The sequence below is a fragment of the Apodemus sylvaticus genome, chromosome 5 (assembly GCF_947179515.1).
Source record: "Apodemus sylvaticus chromosome 5, mApoSyl1.1, whole genome shotgun sequence".
NCBI lineage: Eukaryota > Metazoa > Chordata > Mammalia > Rodentia > Muridae > Apodemus > Apodemus sylvaticus.
In genome coordinates, this window is record NC_067476.1 from 51,562,589 (window position 1) to 51,584,961 (window position 22,373).

General features: G+C 43.2%; 1 protein-coding gene across 1 annotated transcript in view; it reads right to left on the reverse strand.

The window, feature by feature from the left end:
* The window catches only part of Slc25a12 (solute carrier family 25 member 12), a 95,933-nt gene that overhangs the window by 19,305 nt on the left and 54,255 nt on the right, over window positions 1–22,373 (reverse strand). The window contains exons 6-10 of the mRNA XM_052182684.1: window positions 17,211–17,357; window positions 14,737–14,875; window positions 13,672–13,765; window positions 9,944–10,028; window positions 1,193–1,274 (exon numbers count right to left, since the gene is read on the reverse strand). Of these exons, the coding sequence (XP_052038644.1) occupies window positions 1,193–1,274; window positions 9,944–10,028; window positions 13,672–13,765; window positions 14,737–14,875; window positions 17,211–17,357 (547 nt within the window). The remainder of the gene's footprint in view (window positions 1–1,192; window positions 1,275–9,943; window positions 10,029–13,671; window positions 13,766–14,736; window positions 14,876–17,210; window positions 17,358–22,373) is intronic.

The window sequence follows — 22,373 nt, forward strand, 5'->3', positions numbered from 1 at the left end:
AACTCACAGAGATCAGCCCACCCCTGCTGGGATTACAGGCTTGTGCAAACACAGTCCACCTGTATCAGTTCTTTATATTTTCTATTAAATGCCTAAATATTTTACCTTCTTCATCACTATGAAATGACAGTGTGGAAGCTAAGAGGTTGTGATCTTAAAGTTTAGTTCACTGAAGCATTTTGGTAAATCTAAACAACAAGCATCCTTTGGGGGAGGAATCCTTGACACGCTCCTATCCCCATGTATAGAAGTTGGTTGAAAGTCAATCAAACAAAAGCCTAAAGTCATGTGATAGAATTTCCTGGGAGCTGAAATATTTCACAGGCTCTAGAGTGTTCTATTTTTTGGCTGTTGAAAGCAGAGCATTCTTGGCACCTTTGAAAACTGAGGCTGAAAAAAGAAAATACTAGGCACCAGTTACAGCTAGTTTTGAAAACTCAGGAGCATTTAAATATTTTTGGAGGTTCTTTTCAACTAAGTGATTTCAGGTTCTGTACATTTTCTCTGTAGATTATTTAAGTAAAAATAGACTCAGGCTGGTGAGATGGCTCAGCAGGCAAAGGGGCTTGCCATCAAGTGTGACAACCTGAGTTTAATTCCTGGACCCCACACCGGGGAAGGAGAACCAACTCTGGCCAAGTCGCCCTTTGACCTTAACATGTATACCATGATCCATGCACTTGCATGCACAAAAATGAAAAGCTTTTTAATAGAGTCTCTATGAGCAGAGAGGGGAGGAGGGATTCTTTTTAGCAGATAACATATCTGGACACTCTTAAGCCAGAAAAAAAGGAAACAAAAGTCACAAGCTAGGTACTGTGATTCTCTGTGGGTATTTGTTTCACTTCATGAGTTTCTGAGTTTGCATCTCAGATCTCGGCTTCCATCCTGCCCCTAGCCTGACCCCGTACACTCAGTTTTACCTGATGTGATTAAGGAGGGGGCAGTGCAGCGGTGCACTCCAGGATCTCCCAGCATTACAGAGGTTTTACGCTCAAGACAGGCTGGAGCCAGAGGGCCACAGCCATGCTATGACAAGCCCTCTGATCACAGGTAGAAATAAAGAATCCTCCGAAAGTCCCACGGCCCTGACCCCCAGGAACAGTGAACTGCACCTTCGCTGAGCTGTCCCATCTGCTGAGATAATGTTGCAGCAAAATCAGCCTGAAGCAGCCACAGACATGCCACTCACCTCCAGCAACTGAGCCCAGAGTGAACCTGTATGCAGACTCGGCAATCTGGAGCCAGATAGGTCTGCCCAGGCCAGGAGATTGCTGAGGACGAAGAAGAAAACAGCAAAGTCTGAGAACGTATTTTGCAACAGAAAGAAAGAAAGAAAGAAAGAAAGAAAGAAAGAAAGAAAGAAAGAAAGAAAGAAAGAAAGAAAGAAAGAAAGAAAGAAAGAAAGAAAGAAAGAAAGAAAGAAAGGAAGGAAGGAAGGAAGGAAGGAAGGAAGGAAGGAAGGAAGGAAGGAAGGAAGGAAGGAAGAAAGAAAGGAAGGAAGAAAGGAAGGAAGAAAGGAAGAAAGAAAAAGAAAAGAAAAGAAAGAAGAGAAAAAAAAGAAAATATAAACTTGAAAGAAAACAGTGGTTTGTTTGTTTGTTTGTTTGTTTGTTTTTTAAAGAGAAACACCCCAGGGCTGGAGAGAAAATGGCCCAGAAATTCGGAGCTGTCACTCTTCACTTGATCTTAGCCAAAAGGCCGAGAAGCGATATGGAACGGTCACTCTTGAAGAGGACCCTGTATGGGTCCCAGGCATCATCATGGTGGTGCACTATCAGCTGTAACTTCAGTTCCAGAGGATTCAAAACCCTCATCTCACATCCGAGAGCACTAAGCTTGCATGCAGTACACAGATATATATGCCTTCCACACACTCAAAAGCATAAAATATATTTAAAAAAAAACAATAACAACATACCCAACAAAGCCTACAGTAGCTTTTTCCTAATTTTCACATATGGATACATTTGTGGGGGATACATTATTATCCTTGAGAGGTTTGTGTTGATTGATACACTTGCTTTTGCAGTACTGTGGGCTGAATCCAGGACCTCATGGGAACTAGGCAAGCATTGTATCACTGAGATCCATTTCAAGCTCTCCCAGAGACATAACTCTTAAGTAAGCAAATGTACCAGCGTTTAACATTGGCTCCTCTTTACCTTAACATCTTTTAATATTTTGCTGTTTTTAACATTCAATCACTCATTCATTCACTGTATATGCATTGAGGAAGGGAGGTATATGCAGCCATAGCTCGCATGTGGAGGCCAGGAGACAACTTTCTGCAATCAATTCTTTCCACCGTGAAGATTCTGAGGACCAAACTCAGGTTGTCAGGTTTGGTGGCAGGGGCCTTTACAAGCTGAGCCATCTCACCAACCCTTTGTGTGTGTGTGTGTGTGTGTGTTTGAGAAAGGCTCAGATCCTAGCCTGGCCTTGAACTTGCTATCTAGCTAAGGATATTCTTAAGTCACTGACCCTTCTGCTTCCCAAATGTTGGGATTATAGGCATGCACTGCCCATATCAAGAAATCTTGCTTTTAGAAATATATCAAAATTGTCCTGTGTGCTGAGGAGATCTTTAATTTCAACACTCAGGAGACAGGCAGGCAGATCTCTGTGAGTTCCAGGCCAGGGAAGACTGATGACATCTAAAATCTCTAACAACTATTGCCTGCCCATATTCACAGTTCTAACAAAATACTAGTAAAATAAAACAATGAAATAAATGTGGTTGCGGTTCAGATGCCCACAGCTCTGCTCCTGAAGTGGTCTGCCTGAATCAATGTGCCAGTCTGGAGCTAAGTATTTTCAGTATGAAAATATCTGATATGCTCTATAAGCAGATTGGAAAAAAGGAATAAAATACCTACTTTGTTGTAATGTACTTTTCAAACACAAGAGAAGGAGGAGGAAAAGGAGGAGGAGGCAGTAGTGGTGGCCAGTGAGAGATTCAGCAGCTAAAGTGCTTGCGGCACATGCCTGAGGAGCTGAATTGGATCTCCAGGACCCACGGGGAAAGGAGAGAACTTACTCCCAAAAGATGTCCTCTGAGCTCCACACATGTGCACCTGTACACACACACACACACACACACACACACACAGGCAAAACACCCATAAACACACACACACACAAAAAGAATTAAAAAAAAAAAATGAACTCAAGGCAAACAAATGTGGCATCCAAAGTTGAACCCAATCTTAAATAGAAAAAAAAAAAAAGGTTCATTTCATAAAATAATAGGTCTATGATGCCAAAGACGCTTCAAGTGACCACTAATTCCCTTAGTCACATGGGAGGTTTCTTCTGAATTCAACAATACAGATTTTTCTTTCAACTCTCTTTCTTCAAAGAATGTTTATAAGCCCTGCAAAGTCCTATGAAGACAGAAAGATTATTCTGTGCTTTGACTCTTAGCTAAAACATCTCGAACTATAAATACCCAAATGCCATTTGACAGAGATGTCACCTTCATTCCCCATTAAGCAGCATTTGTAAGAAAACATTCCAGTGTAGGGTTACGGAGACTTTTTTTTCTCAAGGCTTAGTTATCATTACAACTTATGCTTTCCTTGTAGTCAGCTATGCAAATTAATGTAATTAATGCTATAGGTTTCACATCATGAATATTCATAAATGCAATGTCCCTATAACTGTCATCCCTATAATGACTATGTAACTGAGTTTTTAGCATTTAGGCTAAAAGAAAATATTCAGGTCTGAGACAATCACCTACTGTGAGCAAAAGGGTCAAAGGCAAAGGCACTTTTCCCTTAAGGTCGGGACCCGATACGGTTAATAACTTAACCTGATAAGGTTACGGCTGATAGTTAATGAGGCTAATTACGTGTTTTTCAACGCAGAATGAAGTTGAGATCCTTAGATGCTTTTAACTGGCTCCCTCAGGAATTTGATGGATTTCATGTGAAACGAGGTTTGTTTGTTTGTTTGTTCATTTACTTAAATGAAGGATGGGATTGTGTCAGTTAACGAACCAAGCCTATGCCTAGCTGTTTTATATACCATGTCAACCCAAGCGGGAGAAAGCTTTTTCCAACAACACATACCAATTTGGGAGAACAAGAATAGCTGAAGTCAATTTTACAGCAAGTGTCAGAGAATGACAAAGCTGGCTTCTACAGGATCTGCATGTGCTCAGAGAAGCAAGGCAGGGCTAGGGGACACAAGCCAAAGCCACCCTGAGCCACACCTATGGCTTTCCAGGCCTCGCTGCCATGCTGTATTATCAGCCTTTCAGAATAAGATTAAAACACAAAGCTATGACAGTACAGAAGGACCAGGTGGGTCCAGGGAAACATATACAAATTTTAAATATTTTCTTCTTTCTATACATAAAACAATGTATGTATACTTTCCTCCAATTATGAGAAATACTGCATTAAAGACTGCAGTATTTTAATGAGATAAATTACTTGTAAATAAATAATAGTTTTCATATAAACCTGATTTCCTCCTTTTGGAGAACAGGTTTCACATTTGTGGAGCTAGCCAGTAAGCTGTAATGTTTTCCTCTGTGTGTTCATGAATCTAAGAACAAGACTACAAACTACACAGAAAAACAAAGTCCCAAGACTAAGGAACAGCATGTGTGACAAAAAGATGCAGTCATCCTGGGAGTGATAAGGCAGAGCACAGCTCAGTCCATTTTGAGCAAAGGGCATAGAACTTTAATATACTTTCTCATAGAAACAAACACACACACACAGCTATATGCCTGAGAAGGTTCATCACAGATCATTTACCACATACAGCTGAATAAGTAAACGTGGAACACCCAGGAAGAAAAAAATAAGAAGGATCGTTTGCCCATTCTCATAGAGGGATAACCCGGGCTTAACTTCCAAGCTGGTACAAGCATTAAAAATGTGCACATCTTTTTCTCTGCAGCCTTTTGTTAACTTTCTCCTAACTCAGTTTCTTCAATTACAGCTTCCACTTGGGGAAGTGTGGCCATAGCTCAGTCAGTACAGTGCATTGCTGGCACGGACCCTGGGTTCAGTCCCCAGCACTCATAAAACAGGGGTAGTAGTGTACAAGCTGTAACCCCAGCACTCAGGAGATGGAAGCAGAAGGATCCAAGTTCAAAGCCAGCCTTTGCTACAAAGTGAGTTCAAGGCCAGCAGTGGTGGGGTAGGGTTCATTGTGTGAAATGCTGGTATAGCCTGGGGTAGAATACTTGCCTAGTATGTAGGAGGCTGAGGATCAAGCCCAAGATCACAAAAGAAACCTCCAATCTCTCTCTTCCCTTTCCCTCACCCCTACTCCATTCTGAGATACTATTTTATGTAACCCAAGCCAACCTCAAATCTGCTATGTAGCTAAGGCTGGCCCTGAACTCCAGATGATCCTCTTGCCTGATCACCTTAACCATCTTGTATGAAGATTATAGACACTTGTTGCCACACCCCACAAAGTTACATTGTCTAGATGGGTAGGGTCAAGCACACCTTTTAATCTCAGCACCAGGGAGGCTGGGGCAGAAGGATTGTGAGTGAAAGGCTAGCCTGTACAACATAACAGGACCCTGTTACAAGCAGGAAGAAATATCAGTTTTTTCACCACACACCATACTCATGCATTTCTTTCTCCTCGAAGTAAATGTTTGGAGTGTTTCCACTGTTAGATGCTAATATAAGCATTCGTGGACATCTGCTTTTAAATTTTATCTACTGTTTGTGGTGGTTTGAATAGAAATGGCCCCCACAGACTCATGTATTTGAATGTTCGGCCCATAGAGAATGGCAGTATTAGGAGATGTGGCTTGGTTGGAGTAGGTGTGGCCTTGTTGAAGGAAGTGTGTCACTATGGGGGCGGGCTTTGAGGTCTCATATGCTCAAGCCATCCTCAGTGTGGCCCGCAGTTTCCTTCTGCTGCATGTGAATCAAAATGGAAACCCACAGCTTCTTCTCCAGCACCATGTCTAGCTGCACGCTGCCATGCTTCCCATAGTGATGATAATGAACTAAACCTCTGAAACTAAGCCAGCTCCAGCTAAATGCTTTCCTTTATAGGAACTGTGGTGGCCATGACATATCTTCACAGCAATAGAAACCTTACCTGAGACACTGGTGGTGGTGGTGATGGTGTGTGTGTGTGTGTGTGTGTGTGTGTGTGTGTGTGTGTGTGTGCAGAGAGAGAGACAGAGAGACAGAGAGAAAGATGCTTGGGTGCACATGTACCCCTGTCTCACATGTAGATGGTAGAGAACTACTTAGTTCTTTATTCCCACTTTTAAGTGGGGTCTGGGGATCAAACTCAGGTTGTCAGGCTTTTACAGTAAGTGCTCTGTACCTGCTGAGCTATCTCCCACGCTTGCACGCACTATCAGTAAAGACTACACTCAGGAGAACTATAAAGGTGTGTGTGCCTCTTCAACAGTAGGCAAAAGTAAGACACTTGCCAAAGTTGATATTGTTGCATGAGGTCATGTGGAGGCCAGAGGCTGGCATCAGGGTCTTTCTTGGTCAGTTTCCACCTTATCATGTGAGAGAGGGTCTTTCCTAAACCTAGAGCTTGTAGTCTGAGCTAGACTGTCTGGGGGCTGGGGGCTGGGGGAAGATAGGAGGGTCCTGGTATCTGAAAAACATCTCTGCACTCCATTTGGAGCTTGGCATTGCCACTATATAGGCAAGCCGTCCTGTTTAAAGAAAAGTCACTCCTGTAATTATATCACCTTCTTAGAAATGAGCTACAGGCCGGGAGGTGGTGGCGCACACCTGTAATTCCAGCACTCTGGGAGGCAAAGGCAGGCAGATCTCTGAATTCGAGGCCAGCCTGGTCTACAGAGTGCGTTCCAGGACAGCCAGGGCTACACAGAGAAACCCTGTCTCGAAAAAACCAAATCAAAAAAAACAAAAAAACAAAAAACAAAAAAAAAACAAAAACCGAAAACCCAAAAAAAAGAGAAATGAGCTACAAATCTGGCCTCTGGGAAACTGCTAGAAGCAAGAATGGTGGACAAGGGGGAAATGAGCATCATATATGGGGCCAGAGAGGAAATGAGGACTTTTGGTTTGAAATAGGGTCCTGCTAAGCAGCGCAGGCTGGCCTCAGGCTGAGCACTAGCTCCTGGCGCTGGGATGGTGGGCATCCCGGTCTGTGTCCAGCTACTGAAGTGGGATGCTTTTCACAGATTTTTACATTTTAATTTAATTTATTTGGTTGGGGTCAGAGGAGATGAGTTGGAACTTTTAAATTCATTAATGTGAATTGCTTTTTTGGTTTGTTTATTTTTTATGGTGTGTGTGTGTGTGTGTGTGTGTGTGTGTGTGTGTGTGTGTGTGTACATGTCACCATGCAAATCTGGAGGCCACAGGACATCTTCCAGGAATCAGTTCTGGCCTTCTACTAAGTGAATTCTAAGAATCAAACTCAGGGATCAAGCTTATCTGTGACCCTTCTTCAGGCTGTGGTGACCCCCAACCATAAAATTATTTTTATTGCTACTTTATTGCTGTAATTTTGCTACTGCTAAGAATCATAATATAAATATCTGTGTTTTCTAATAGTCTTACTGGGGCTGGGGCAGATATCAAGACCCACAGGTTGAGAGCTGATGCTCTAGAGAATCCTGAGTAATACACTAAGCTATCCTGCTGACACTTACTTATTTGGAAGAACTATTTCTCAGTTACAAGTGTGTGCCTGCTTGTTTATTGATTTATTTTTGTGATGTCTGTGAATCAGAGTCTCACATACGTCACACAAGAACTCTACCACTGAGCCTTCCCCAGTCCCAGGAACAGAGATGAACAATATCTCCAAGGACAGATAAAATAGAGACAGAACATTGCACAATATCTTTTCACAATTAAGCTTTTCAAAACTCAAGAGCGATTTTCATAAACGCAAAGTACAAAATACAAGGCTCAAATCAGTAAGAAATCATTAAACATTTCAATGTCTTAAGTTTTTTGTTATAATATTTTACTTAAAAAAACACCAAATTTGAATAAACCCACCTATTTTTAAGGACTGAGGACTTACAATAAAAATAATCTTTGAAGCCCAATGGGTGGCCAACTCATAACACTAGTGATTGGGAAGGAGAAACTAGAGGATCAGGAAGTCAGAGCTAACCCTAGCTACATAATGAGTTTGAGGCTAGCCTGGACTATGCAGTCCTGTCTCAAGAAAGCAAAACAAAACAAAAAACAAAAAAATAGGAAGGAGAGAAGCTTCGGTAACAGAAACCAAAAATTTGGGGCAAGGGGAAACCAAAACGCTAAACCACCGTGCGTGAGAGCACTCATCTTCCACGTGCAGACGAAGCGTGGCCACAAGTGCTCTTGCATTTTCCCTTTGCTTCAACTGAGTAAAATGTTCTTATTTATTATTAAGGTGGAACTGGAAATCCTAATTGATTTCAGAAAGCAATTCTATGGAGCTCAAGCAGAAGAAATATCTTCTACCAGACCTTTCCAAAGTCAACATGTTTGGTTGGTTGGTTAGTTGGTTGTCTGGTTGGTTGATTGGTTGGTTGATTGGAATCACAGACTTGCCATGTAGCTAGCTCAGGCTGGCCTTGAACTCATGGCAATCTTTCTGCCTTAGCTTCCTGAGTGCTGGGTTGCAGACGTTCATCACTATACTGGCTGAGTACTTTGATTTCTCACTAAACTGACTGACAAAGGAAGGTAACAGAAGCCCACCAAGAAGTCACATGAGGAACAGTAGATTCATGTGCTTTGGCAACTCTCCACTGGTCCTCTGTCCTGTTTACCACTTTCTCTCCCCATTTCCCAATACTTCACAAAACCTCATAAAGAACAATGAGAAATAGAGGTTCTTCAGGGCTAAGCCCAACGGGACATCAGGAGGAAGAGGCCAGCTCCCCGAAACCTCAAACCCCACAAGGCCCTGTGATCCTCTGCCAGAGGTCCAGGTTTCCACTTAAAACAAGGCTTCGTTTAAAAAAAAGATCTGGTTCCATTCAATCTTGGAGGTCATCTCATGGGGTCTGGCTTTTTCTACCGAGAACATTTAGAAAATCCAAAATGAAGCTGTATTACCATTACAAGACACGGGCCTCATTTTTATTATATTTAACATTAAAGGAAAACAAATTTTCTGTCTGGTTCAGTAATCCGATACATTTTCTTTTTCCATCTAGTAATCTTTTAGGCACACAGTGATAGTTTGTTTCAACTGCAAAATGCTTTGTACTTAAAAAAGAAAAAAAAAAAAGTCCTATAAATATCAGCTCAACCACATAGAGTGGCCTGAACGCTAATCTTTAAGGATAATTAGGCAAATGACTGCTAAGGAGGTCACTCCCACAAGCAAACTCTTACTTTCCTCATCTTAACAAGCTAAAAGATTGAAACTCAAAACCTAGCCATTGGATTGAATCATCTTGCGAGTATGTGAGAGATAATTTGGTAAACAGAACCTCAGAGCTAGGGCCTCTAGGGTCTTTAATATTCATGCTAATTGAAATCTTTAGGCTTCCGGGCTGTGGTGGCACACACCTTTAATCCCAGCACTTGGGAGGCAGAGGTAGGTGGATTTCTGAGTTTGAGGTCAGCCTGGTCTACAGAGTGAGTTCCAGGACAGCCAAGGCTACACAGAGAAGAAACCCTGTCTAGAGGGCGGGGGGAGAAAGAAAGAAAAGAAAGAAATCTTGAGGCTTGTTTCTTCATCACCTCACATCAGCTTTTTTTTTTCTTGGTTGATTTCATCTTATTTTTTATGTACATTGGTGTTTTGCTTACATGTCTGTCTGTCTGAGGGTGTGGGATCCCCTGGAACTCGAGTTACAGGCAGTTGTGAGCTACTTTTGTGGAGAATTGAACCAGGATCCTCTGGTAGAGCAGCCAGTGCTCTTAACCTCTGAACCATCTCTCCAGCCCTGCCCCTGCCCCACCCAATTTTAGCATTTTTGAACATGAACAGAGTCCTGGACTGCTCGTACCTGCCTCTGAAGCTCTGCCAGGTTGTAAGGTAAGGCCCCCTCAGCCAGCGGAGCTATTCTCTCGATGTCTGCCAGAGTCAAGCGCCTGAAGGGAGAAAGGTGGCAAAGAGAATTGTTAGACATGACAAACCCCTCAGGAGGAGCACACCTTCCTCCCCCAAAAAACCTCTGAAGAGACAGTATTTAAAAGAGCCTTATTTGTGTTTTATGACTATTTTAGTGAGAAAAACAATGACTCTTCAGATTTTACAACAAAAGCAAAAGCCTCCGGAGAAACCCCTGAGGGAATGGATGGAACAGAACTGCACTGACACTCAGAGAGTGAATGAGAAATCCACGCCAAAGCCAAGGCCCACACTCGCTCTCATAAAGCAGAAGGCCCCAGTGTCCCACAAGGAAGGTTAGAAACAAGGAGAAAGAGGGTTAGCTGCCTTCAAGAGAGGGAAGGGTAGGAAGGAGGAGTCTTACTCTCTTTCTCTTTTCCTCTTTTTCTCTTTCTCTTTCTCTCTTCCTTTCTTTCTTTACTTTTCTTCTTTCCTTTCCTTTCCTTTCCTTTCCTTCCCCTTCCCCTTTCTTTCCTTCCTTCCTTCCTTCCTTCCTTCCTTCCTTCCTTTCTTTCTTTCTTTCTTTCTTTCTTTCTTTCTTTCTTTCTTTCTTTCTTTCTTTCTTTCTTTCTTCTTTCTTTCTTTCTTATAGTACTCTTCCTCAAAACCCTTGAGTGTTGAATCATGTAAACACAGCACTATGGATGTCAAAACTGACTTTAAAATAAGTACATCCCATGAGCCAGATAAAAGATCGCTTCAGATGTAGTTTTGAGAAGGACTTTTTAAAACCATTTATTTATGTGAAGGAGGCTCAAAGCATTTGTCTAAAAGTGTGAATTTTAGAAGGTTGAGACATGGCCTGGTTGTTTGTGTCAACCACCCAACACTGCTGGTGCACAAGGCAGCTGAGAGACTAAATATCATCTGTCCAGCAGTGGGCCATACAATGGCAAGAAGGCACATATGTATATCCAACTTCTGCAGTCCTCAGATATTTAAAAATTATTTTTAATTATGTGTATTTGTATGTATACAAAGGTATGTGCTTGTGAGTGCATGAGCCCTCGGGAGCCACCAGAGTGTTGATCCCCCCCTGGAACTAAAGTTCCAAACAAGTATGTACCACCCAATGTAGGTGCTGGGACCAAACCGTGAGTCCTCTGCAAAAGGAGTAAGTATCTTGAACTGCAAATTCATCTCTTCAGGTCCAGTATATCCAATATTATTATTTAAAGAATTACCACAAGTGACTGGAAACAACCACCCAGGTTTTTAAACAGACCATTGGCCTCCGTAGTCCAGTCCACAGAGCAGAGCACTTGTGCTTGAGGGCTCAGAATACATTTGAATATGTTTGCATACATTTGCATGTTAAATTTCCTTTACCCGCTTTTGTGATTTTTAACTTATAACAAAGGCATAAACATCTGAGCTTGTCTCTGGGGGAAGCACGATGATGTATTAGGCATATCTTAAGAAAGTAATACTCTCTAACACAAACTGGGTAAGGTGCTATTCAGAAAAATAACCGTTGAGGGAGATCAAAAAGGATGCAATGGTCTTCCATGTACCTCGGCCTATTTAAATGAATTTGCAAACTTAACCAAGTTTCTACAAACCTCGTTAAAACCACTGGGAAAGCCTGCATTAAGCCTGTCTTTTCTCGCTCCCCAACTCTCTGCTTCTCATTTTGCTCCTTCTCCCTCTTCACTCTCACCCTGAAGCCCTTCTCTCACCCCCCTCTCACACCCCCCACCCCCCACCCCCCCACCCCCCTGTCCACCGCCATTCATCTGGGCTCTTTGCTCCAACCCGGTCTCTCTTTGCTTCTGCCCCTGGCTCTCCCTCCCTCTCCCTCCCTCTCCCTCCCTCTCCCTCCCTCTGCCTCTCTGGCCCTCCAACTTCTTTCTCCTCCCATTTTTCTTGCTAAGAATCTATATAGTGGAGACAAAGCTTATTTATTTTAATTCGTTTCTTTTCTTTCTTTCTTTCTTTTTTTTAGCATAGAATAGAGTTTATTTAGGGCATGGAGAGGGGAGTTAAGAGAGTAGGAGAGACAGAGAAAGGCAGAGAGAAGGAGAGAGTAGAGAAGTAGAGGGTGACCACACTGGGGGTGAAGGGAAGGAGGAAAGAGAGGAGCAAGGGAGCAAGAGAGCAAGAGGCAAGAGAGAGGGGAGAGAGGGGGGGGAGAGGGGCTGAGAGAGAGGAGGGGAGGGAGGGGGAGAGAGAGAGAAAGAGAGAAAGAGAGAGAGAGAGAGAGAGAGAGAGAGAGAGAGAGAGAGAGCCTTTCTTTTCTTTTGTTTTTGTTTTTGATTTTGATTTTGTCACAGGCACTGTGTAGCCCTGGGTGTCATGCACCTTCCTCTGTAGAGCAGGCTGGCCTTGAACTCACAGAAGCTTGATTATCTCTGCCTCCTGAGCGCTGAAATTAAAGGACATGCATGGTGCATACTCACTTATAAGTGGACATTAGCCATAAAGTCCAGGATAACCAGGCTACACTCCACAGACCCAAAGAAGCTAAATAACCATAACCGGGAGGGCCCAAGGGAGAATGTTTGAATCTTTCTCAGAAGGGGAAATAAAATAGATATCAGAAGTGGATGGAGGGAGGGAACTGGATGGGTGAAGGGATAGGGAGGAGAATGGGGGTAGGTGTAGGGGAGCATGGAAGAACTGAAATCCAAGGAGGGGACATCTCTAGGATGTGCCAGAGGCAGGGGCCAGGGAGTTTATGGGGTGACTCTACCTGAGATTCCTAGCAGTGGGGGAGCCCAAAGAGGCCACCTTCGTAGCCCGGCTACAGACTTCCAGGAGGGATGATAGGACACTGACCCACCCACAAAACCTTCGACCAAAACCTTTGTCTTACCTACAAGATGTTCATGGACAAAGATGGAGCAGAGACTGAGGGAATGACCAGCCAGTGACTGGCCCAGATTGAGACCCTCCATGGTCAAGAACCAATCCTTGACACTATTAATGATACTCTGTTATGCTTGCAGACAGGATCCAAGCATGTCCTCCAAGAGGCTCCACCCACCAGCCAATGGAAACAAATGCAGAGACCCAAAGCCAAACATTAGATGGAGCTCAGGGAGTCTTGTGGAAGAGTTAAAGGGGAAAGACTGAAGGACCTGAGGAGACAGGAACTCCACAGGAAGACCAATAGAATCAACTAACTTGGACCCTTGGGGGCTCCCAGAGACTGAACCACCAACCAAAGAGCCAGCATGGGCCGGACCAAAGCCACCCTGCACATATGTAGCAGATGTGCAGCTTGGTCTTCATGTGGGTCCCCCAATAACTGGAATGGGACGGGGCTTTCCCTGAATCTGTTGCCTGTCTATAAATCCCACCCTCTAACTTAGGCTGCCTTGTCTAGCCTCAGTGGGAGAGCATGAATCTAGGTCTGCAGAGACTTGATGTGCTGTGGTAGGGTGATACCCAGGGAAGCCTTCCCCTTCTCAGAGGAAAAGGGGGGTGGGGGAGGGGCTATGGGAGGGGAGACTGGGAAGAAAGGGGTGGATATTGAGATGTAAAGTAATTAATTAATTAATTAATTAATTATAAAAAAGAATCTACACACTGAGAAGGCTGTTGGTAAAGGATATGATATATGCCACATCTCAAGAGATCCACCTTGTACTAAACACCACAAAGAATCACTGCAAGTCTTACCCTGAAGCATTGTATAGGTCGGCGAGCTGGTACAGGATATCAATTTCTAGCGGAGTAACCTGCCCATAGCGTATGGCACTCTGAGCGAATTCCTCTGGAAGAGAAGGAAACAAAGGTCAGTATTTCAAGAGTCTAATATAAACTCAATGAGGGGGGGAGAGGAAGAGGAAGAGAGAAGAGAAGACAGACAGACAGACAGACGGACGGACGGACAGACGGACATTAGCAGTATTCTAAACATGTAAAACTAAATTTAAATGCTCAGATCTAGCCTATAACTGCATTCTGAAAAGCTGGGAATAAAACAAATGTTAAGAGGATGAAGTTGCAGAAGCAGATCAACTTTATTCTTTCTTTCCTTCCTTCCTTCCTTCCTTCCTTCCTTCCTTCCTTCCTTCCTTCCTTCCTTCCTTCCTTCCTTCCTTTCTTTCTTTGGCTTTTTTCGAGACAGGGTTTCTCTGTGTGCCCTGGCTGTCCTGGAACTCACTCTGTAGACCAGGCTGGCCTCGAATCCACCTGCCTCTGCCTCTCAAGTGCTGGGATTACAGGCGTGCGCCACCACAGCCTGGCTCAGATCAACTTTAACAACAAAGCAGTCCCTTTCTAGCTCTCCCTCTCTAGGTCATTCCCTCTGGTCTCCAGAGTTAAAAGATAAAGGAGACTTGCTCTGAGGTCTCCCAAGACAGCAAGACAGCCCGCCACCACTCACCCAAAAGGAGTGGCCTTGCTACTCTCTCCATGGCAACTTGTCAACTTGTGTTTTCAGTACAAACAAGCTGCCCACTGACCTGTTGACAGTTTGGGCCAAGGCTCTTTTCAAAACTGTCACAAGCACTTTTGCTTCATTCCTGACCTCAGTATCTCATTAAACACTGCACCTGGGGTTCCAGGCCCACGTGAAGCATGCGCATGCGTCAAACACACATATGCAAATGGCAACTGGATCCCCTTGTTCTGTGGCGGACTTAGACTGGCCTCACGTCTATCTGATGAAAACCAAACATTGGCCTATCTGTCTGATGAAAAGCACGGATTCAAAGATTCCAATCAACTTTTAAATCTTACCCTTGGTGACTTCAATATCTTTCCTCGTGCCTGCTAAAGTGCTATAGATCTTACGGACAAGCTCCATATTGTTGAGTAAGGAGTTAAATGCGTTGAAGTAGGAGAAGCTAACTTGGTGTGAGGTACTCCCTCCGGCAGCCTAGAAAATAACAACACAAAAAATTTTTAAGCCCAAAAGAAAGAAACGTGGTTTGGACTCTGCATTTATTTTTTTTTTCTTCTCAAAGTGGACCCAGAGGAGTCTCTGTCATTAAAACAATTAGCTACCAGCCCTTAAATACAAGGGGGCTATCTGACTAAAACACAGTGTACTTTGTACCCTTGGGGAAGGCTGTGCAATTTAGGTTTTAAGGAAGACAGGAACATCTGGAAGCTGGGGTTCATGGTGCACCAATCGCTAAGGTCAGAAACAACAAATATAATTATTGCAGATCAAAACCTGGCTATTTAAACAGGATTCTTAAAGAACCTCAACTATTCAATGCCTGCTACTCCTGGAAAAACATCAGTGTCTAATAAGGAATATTCCCTAAACTTGTTTATTCTTTCCTGTGCACATACACAAAAACAAGCACTAACTTTATTTTTTCCATGCTGTACATTGAAACATGTACTCTCCCACCAAGGAACCTTACATTTGAAGATAATTTAAAATTGATTATTTTATTTTATGTATACTGGTATTTTGACCACATGTATTTGGTATACCACAGGTTGTGCCTGGTGCCGGAGAAAACCCGAGAAGGATCTAAGATCCCTGGAACTGGAGTTATGGATGGTTGTGAGCCACCACGTTGTTGTTGGGAATTGAACTCAATTCCTCTGGAAGAACAGTCAGTGCTCTTGACTGCTGAGCCATCTCTCCAGCCCTAAGACCATTTTATTATATCAACTTCTCTTAACTAAAAAAAAGAAAGTCATTGTTATACCTAAGATACCTATGTGCGGCTCTCTAATCCTGCATTGTACAAAACACAACTCCCCACAGCTCCACAAATGTTAGAAGATCTGGGGAGGGTTCACTCCCTATTATGTTTACCACAGCTCAGGGCCCACTCACACTGGATAACAGGCAAGGAGCTTTCCTTCAGCTCTGCGGAGTCTGAGAAAGTAGCTCCTCACTTTGCTCATTATTTAGGTATAGCCTCAAAAGAGAAAGATTTGGTGTTGTTTGTTTTTTTCAGTTTCCAAAAGTCTAATTCCCACGCTATAAGGCAGAGGTGATGCAGAACTGTCACTATTCAAAACTCAAAGAAACGCTAATAGAAATACCAAGGTAACAAAAAAGACCATTACAAATAAGTGTGATTTTCTGGTTTCTCTGTGACATCTAAATGCTTCACCTTCTACACTGTAAACAACAGTGGGAAAAGTGAGTGCCCTCCCCATATAGGTTTTATTTTTATTAATGTCAATCTGCTATCAAAGGCAAGACTCCTATGCCTTAATATTTCCCTCTGAGGATTATGACAGTATTTTGGTAAACTGAAGCAACAGCCATCTAACCCAGTTGGAAAATACAAAATGGATGCCTCCACCCTAACTAACACTGCATGAGTCCTTCTCTCTGGATTTTCCTCTTCTCCTCTCTCCCTGATCCCTTTTCCGTCCCTCCTTTCATCTTTGGTTGGAGTATGAGGTGAAGGTACAGAAGCGGGCAGGGCAGGGGTGAAATGTGGAGGGGAAACTGACATCCTCCGTGTTCAAACTCACTGAAGAGAAAGACCAGACGTTGATCTTTCTACCCCAGTGTAAGTCACGGATAATGATCTTCAGCTGAAACAACACACGTACCCACTGGCTTTCCTCCATTTTAAACAAACGGTAATCAAAAACTTACACATCACACAGTGTGGGCGGACAAGAAAGCAGGTGAGGAGAGTTTCACCACTGTGAGAGGAAGCGGGTAGCATGAGTTTGCTGTGGGTCCACATGGTTATCTGAGAGAGATTTGCACTTTGACAGAACAAAAGACCTGTGTCTAGTACATATGCTCTGATCGCTCAGGCAGAGAGCATCAACTCCAGGGGCTGGTGGCCCCTCACTTCCTCCCTGTTTTCTAACATGAACATGGTTATTAAATGTGCAGAGGCCAGGGTGCATCTCTCCGCACACAGAGCAAGAAGCCATAGTGTCTAGACTGTCAGAGGTTGGGACGGGAGGTGACAGAAGCCGAAATGAAAGCAAGACTGCACTGAAATACAGAGATCGCCGTCTCTTGTCTACGAAATTCCATGTCCCTTGGACCGGACAATGGAAATGGAAATACATGAGAGAAAGATGGCAGCTCTGGATGAAGCTAAAAACTGAGAAAAGATCACTCATATTGCGGTACACACACACACACAGTAACACAGTTTAATCTTCTAACACCTAAACAGGAAGTCTGGCTAGTGAAAAGCCAAGAGGGTGTTCCAGAACCCAGGGGTTCGCAAACTGTTCAGGAAGTAGAAAGTAAAGCCCATCTTACTTACTGAGACTAGGTTCTCCTCTACAAAAGGAGTGAGCATGTGGGACCGGATGGTGACCATGACGTCACTGAAATCCAGACCTGAGATCATGCCGCTTTTGCTCTTGTCTTTCAGTGCAAAGGCTTGCCTTGCATGTTCCAATTGCAATTCCTGCAGGGAGAAGAGAGAGACCGTGTTTAAACAGACCATATCCTGAGGACAGACCATTCTGCAGCTCTGAATTCACAAAAAAGCGTTCACAAGGCTGACAGGTATGATACATGGTAGTCCCTGGGGAAAGAGAAGGGATGAGAACTGTCAGTTACCATAGAAAAGGGAAAGGGAACCTTCCGATTTCACTTGGACCATTTCCATGACTGAAAACAAAGGATATAGCATTTTTACTGCCTCCTTCCAGCTGCTCCAATACACAGTGATTTACTCTCTCCCACTTGAAGACTTGTTGGTAAGAGCTTCCTAAATTAAGAGTTTACATTCAGTTTCAGTTTTTCATTTTAAATGTTGCAATCAGAACCAGTCGGTCCCTCTCCTTCTCTCTCCATCAGACACCATTTTTTTTCCCAAATGATTTTTTTTTAATGAACAAAGTATGATAGATATTCTATCAAATGCCAAACGAAATGCTTGCTAATTCTAAAACAAAAGTTAGGGACTCTATAAGCTGTGTTCATTATCAGTCTGTTAGGCTTTGGGAACAGTCACTTTTGAGTTGTAAAACAGTCCAGAAACTTGCTGAGGTTTTGAACTGCAGTAAAACCAAGTGTTGTAAAACGCGATATCAATAAAAATGTAAAATGTACTTGGGGTATGATACCAAAGTCTAAACCAGAGCATTTCTGTCTTGGGCACCCATGAGGTAATCAAAAGGATGAGCTGGCACAACACATGATGTATTCATGTGCCATGTTCATGATTCATGCAGCTACAAACTACAGTCACACTTATGATCCAAAGGTAAGATGGAATATTATTATTACATCCATTCACCAAAGTACTGGCTTACCTTTTACTGACATTTAAAGTACTTTAGGGGTTGGGTACAATGTTTATGTGTCATACACAGGCCTAGGTTCAACCCACAAATGGATGAATGACCATATAGACAGATAGATGAAATATTTTTTGTTGAAATCTTACCTTTTATTTTTTACATATTTATGCATATCTTTATAAAAAACCAACAAAAACAAAAAAACAAAACAAAAAACCAGGGTCTCATTCATGTAGTCTAGGTTGGCTTTGAACTCTGTAGTCAAAGCTAGCCTTGAATTCCTGACTCTTCTGTCTTCAGCTCCCATGCACTGGAATTATAGGCATGCAATCACCACATCTGGTTTTAATTATATTTCCCATGGACTTTTGATATTGCAGTAGTAATTCAAGTCATTAAAATTAACTTAGCAAATGTTTGTTTTATAATTCATTATGCTATTCATTTATGTTATGTGGCTTTCTGTATGCATGTGAGATTTCATAATAGACTTTCCAATAATTCTTAGCAGGATGATGAGCTAAAGACAAGTCTACCAGACCTTCTAAATCTTTCAGTGGGTCGAGAGCTCCAGAGAGCTCTACAGAGGGGGTGTGAGCCCTCAAGACATAGCCAGTATGAGAATCAAATCAAGGCTGGGATCCCATCGGAAATGCAAAACCTGTAAGCACACACATTTGATTCCAGAGATGAGGGTTGGAGGATGAGAAGTTCAAAGCCAGCCTTGACTGAGACTTGGAATAAGAGAGTTAGATTGTTTTATAGTCTGGTTGCTGGGGAGGGAATAGAGCTGGGGGCTATGGGCAGTTGCTACATATAGGGACTTACGTTTATTTCCCTCTTTCAGGGTTGTGTTCTGCACCAACTTCCATCAGCCTCGGGTTCCTCTGTTAAATTCTCAGGATGGACAAGCAACCTTTAAGTTTTCTGCCAGAGTTTGTAAAAGGCAGACGGAGGCTAGGCTAATAATAGCTGATGGGGTAGACAGGTAACTGCTTCGTGTGTACATATGTGTGTGTGTTTGTGGTATTGTGTGTGTAGTATGTGTGGGGCACATGTGTATGTGTGTCATTGTGTGTATGTCTGTTATGTGTGGTGTATATTTGGTATTGTGTGTGTGTGGTGTATGTGCTATTGTGTGTGTTATGTGTAGTGTGTGATGTTTTATGTGTCTGTGTGGTGTTGTGTGTGTCTGTGTGTGGTATTGTGTGTGTTATGTATGGTGTGTGTTCTATGTGTTCTGTATGTGTGTGTGTGCTTGTGGTATTGTGTGTGTCATGTTTGGTGTGTGCTCTGTGTGTTCTGTGTATGGTGCTGTATGTGTCTGTGTGGTGTTGTGTGTGTGGTATTGTGGTTATGTATGGTGTGTAACATACGCATGAATGGGAATGTAGAAGCCACAGGAGGACACCAGGTGTCCTGATCTATTACTCTTCAGCTTATTTATCCCTTTATTCCCTTCAGACACTCTCTCACTGAACCCAGAGCCAGGGCAGCAGCCATCAAGTCCATTGATCCTCTTGTCTCTGCCTCACACAGTCCTGGGATTACAGGTATCCCCATGTAAACATGTCCACCCACCTTTTTTAGTGTGAGTGTTAGGGATTGAACCGATTGTCATCCTAGTGCAGCGATCACTGTACATGCTGAGCCATCTCCTCAGCCCAGGTAACCATTTCTTAACCAGAGTAGATGAGCTCATTCACTAATCCAAAGGCCTTTAACACAGGGGCATCCCAGGGTTCCAGCGACTGCCACAGCATTTTACGGCCGGGTCTAAAGTTAATAAACCGTAAGCTGGCAGTGTAAAAGAAAATGGCCTCCATAGGCGCATGCTTGCTTGGACTCCAGTTGGTAGCTTTTTGGGGAGGCTTAGGGGGTGTGGCCTTGATGGGAGGAAGTATGCCACTGGGGGAGGGCTTTGAGTTTCCAAAATGCCATATTGAGTTATCTCTGCTTCTTGCTTTACAAATCAAGATGCAAGCTCTCAGCTGTTCTCACCATGCCTTTGTTCTGCCATCATGGACTCTAACCCTCAGAAGCCATAAGCCAAATTAAATGTTTCTTTTCCTATATGTTTCATGGCTTGGTTGTGGTATTTTGTCACAGCAATAGCTAAAGATAACTAAACTGACTACCATAAACCAATAGTGTTCAGTAAGTCCTAATCTTAAGTATGAACAAAGGACCATCAGACCCAAAAAAGCCTCTACTATGAAAAACAGAGACCCAGACAAGAAGAAAACCTGGCAGCTGAGTGTGTGAGCACTCAAGGGTTAAGGCAATGAAACCAGAAAGAGGCTGGAGAGCCGACTTACTGCTCTAGCAGGGACCCATGTTCAGTTCCCAGCACTCACACTGTGTGGCTTACACCACTTGTAACTCCAGTTCCAAGAAGGGATTCTGACCCTCCAAAGACATCTAGATATACACAGTGCACTTGAACACACACAGGCACATATATGCAAGAAATAAACCTTTTGGGCTAGAGAGATGGCTCAGTAGTTAAGAGCACTGACTACTCTTCTGAAGGTCCTGAGTTCAAAGGACCAGCAACCACATGGTAGCTCACAACCATCCATAATGAGATCTGATGCCCCGGTGTGTCTAAAGACAGCTACAGTGTACTTAGATATAATTTTAAAAAAAAAATTAGAGAGCCAGAAGGAAAATAGAGTGAAAACTAAAAGAGAAGTGCAAAAGAGGAAAATAATTTCAAGAATTGAAGTTTCCTTATGAATGCCCAGTAAAATGATTAAAAGTAAGCGCACATGAATACATATCATCAGGAAGGCAAGACAGGCAAGCGTGGGAATAGATCTACCAGACATGGGCCATGAACACAACCTTCCTAACAATGCGCCTGGCGACCTGTGAGTAAGCCAGGACTCCCACCTGCATCACGCTGTATGTGCTTCCTATTTCATATAATAGGAACAGTCCTCTTTCCATGATAGTAATCAAATATGGATTGTTAGTGTTTGAAGGCCTTTCCAGTTATATTCTGTAGGAAGGTGGGGAGAGACTGTCCAGCATGAACCTGTTTTGGGTACATAGGCAGCAAGGCAAATCATGTCCTCTAAGTAAGATTTTAAGGAAAATCCTCTACTGACCATCTTTAATTCTTTTTCCATTAAAAATGTATTACTTTATAAACCAGGGATGGGGCACACCATAGCATGCATGTGGATGTCAAAGGACAATTTATAGTAGTTGGTTCTCTCTCTCTCATCTTATGGGTCCTAAGGATTGAAATCAGTTCATCAGATGTGGTGGCAAGTGCCTTTACCCACTGAGATGCCTTGCTGGCCCTGCAACTGACCATCTTACCGCTCTCTATACTGGGGTATGCTTATGACTAGAATCAGGTGCATTATGGGAAACAGTATGGGTAATAAAGGTTATATAGGTCAATCTTGTCAACTGAAGTAGAAAACTACCCATGTTATGCCCTTTAGTAACAAGTCCCTCCTTCCTTCTTTTCCTCCCTTCCTCCTTTCCTTCCTTCCTTCCTTCCTTTCCTTCCTTCCTTCCTCCCTCCATAAAAGAAGCCTAGGTAGTAACCTGAGGCCCACGTGTGCTCTCTGTATTATCACTCCCATGTGTTCTCACGTGTGCTCTCTGTACTATCACTCCCATGTGTTCTCACGTGTGCTCTCTGTACTATCACTCCCATGTGTTCTCACGTGTGCTCTCTGTACTCTCACTCCCATGTGTTCTCACGTGTGCTCTCTGTACTGTCACTCCCATGTGTTCTCACGTGTGCTCTCTGTACTATCACTCCCATGTGTTCTCACGTGTGCTCTCTGTACTATCACTCCCATGTGTTCTCACGTGTGCTCTCTGTACTGTCACTCCCATGTGTTCTCACGTGTGCTCTCTGTACTATCACTCCCATGTGTTCTCACGTGTGCTCTCTGTACTGTCACTCCCATGTGTTCTCACGTGTGCTCTCTGTACTATCACTCCCATGTGTTCTCACGTGTGCTCTCTGTACTATCACTCCCATGTGTTCTCGCGTGTGCTCTCTGTACTATCACTCCCATGTGTTCTCACGTGTGCTCTCTGTACTATCACTCCCATGTGTTCTCGAGTGTGCTCTCTGTACTATCACTCCCATGTGTTCTCACGTGTGCTCTCTGTACTATCACTCCCATGTGTTCTCATGTGTGCTC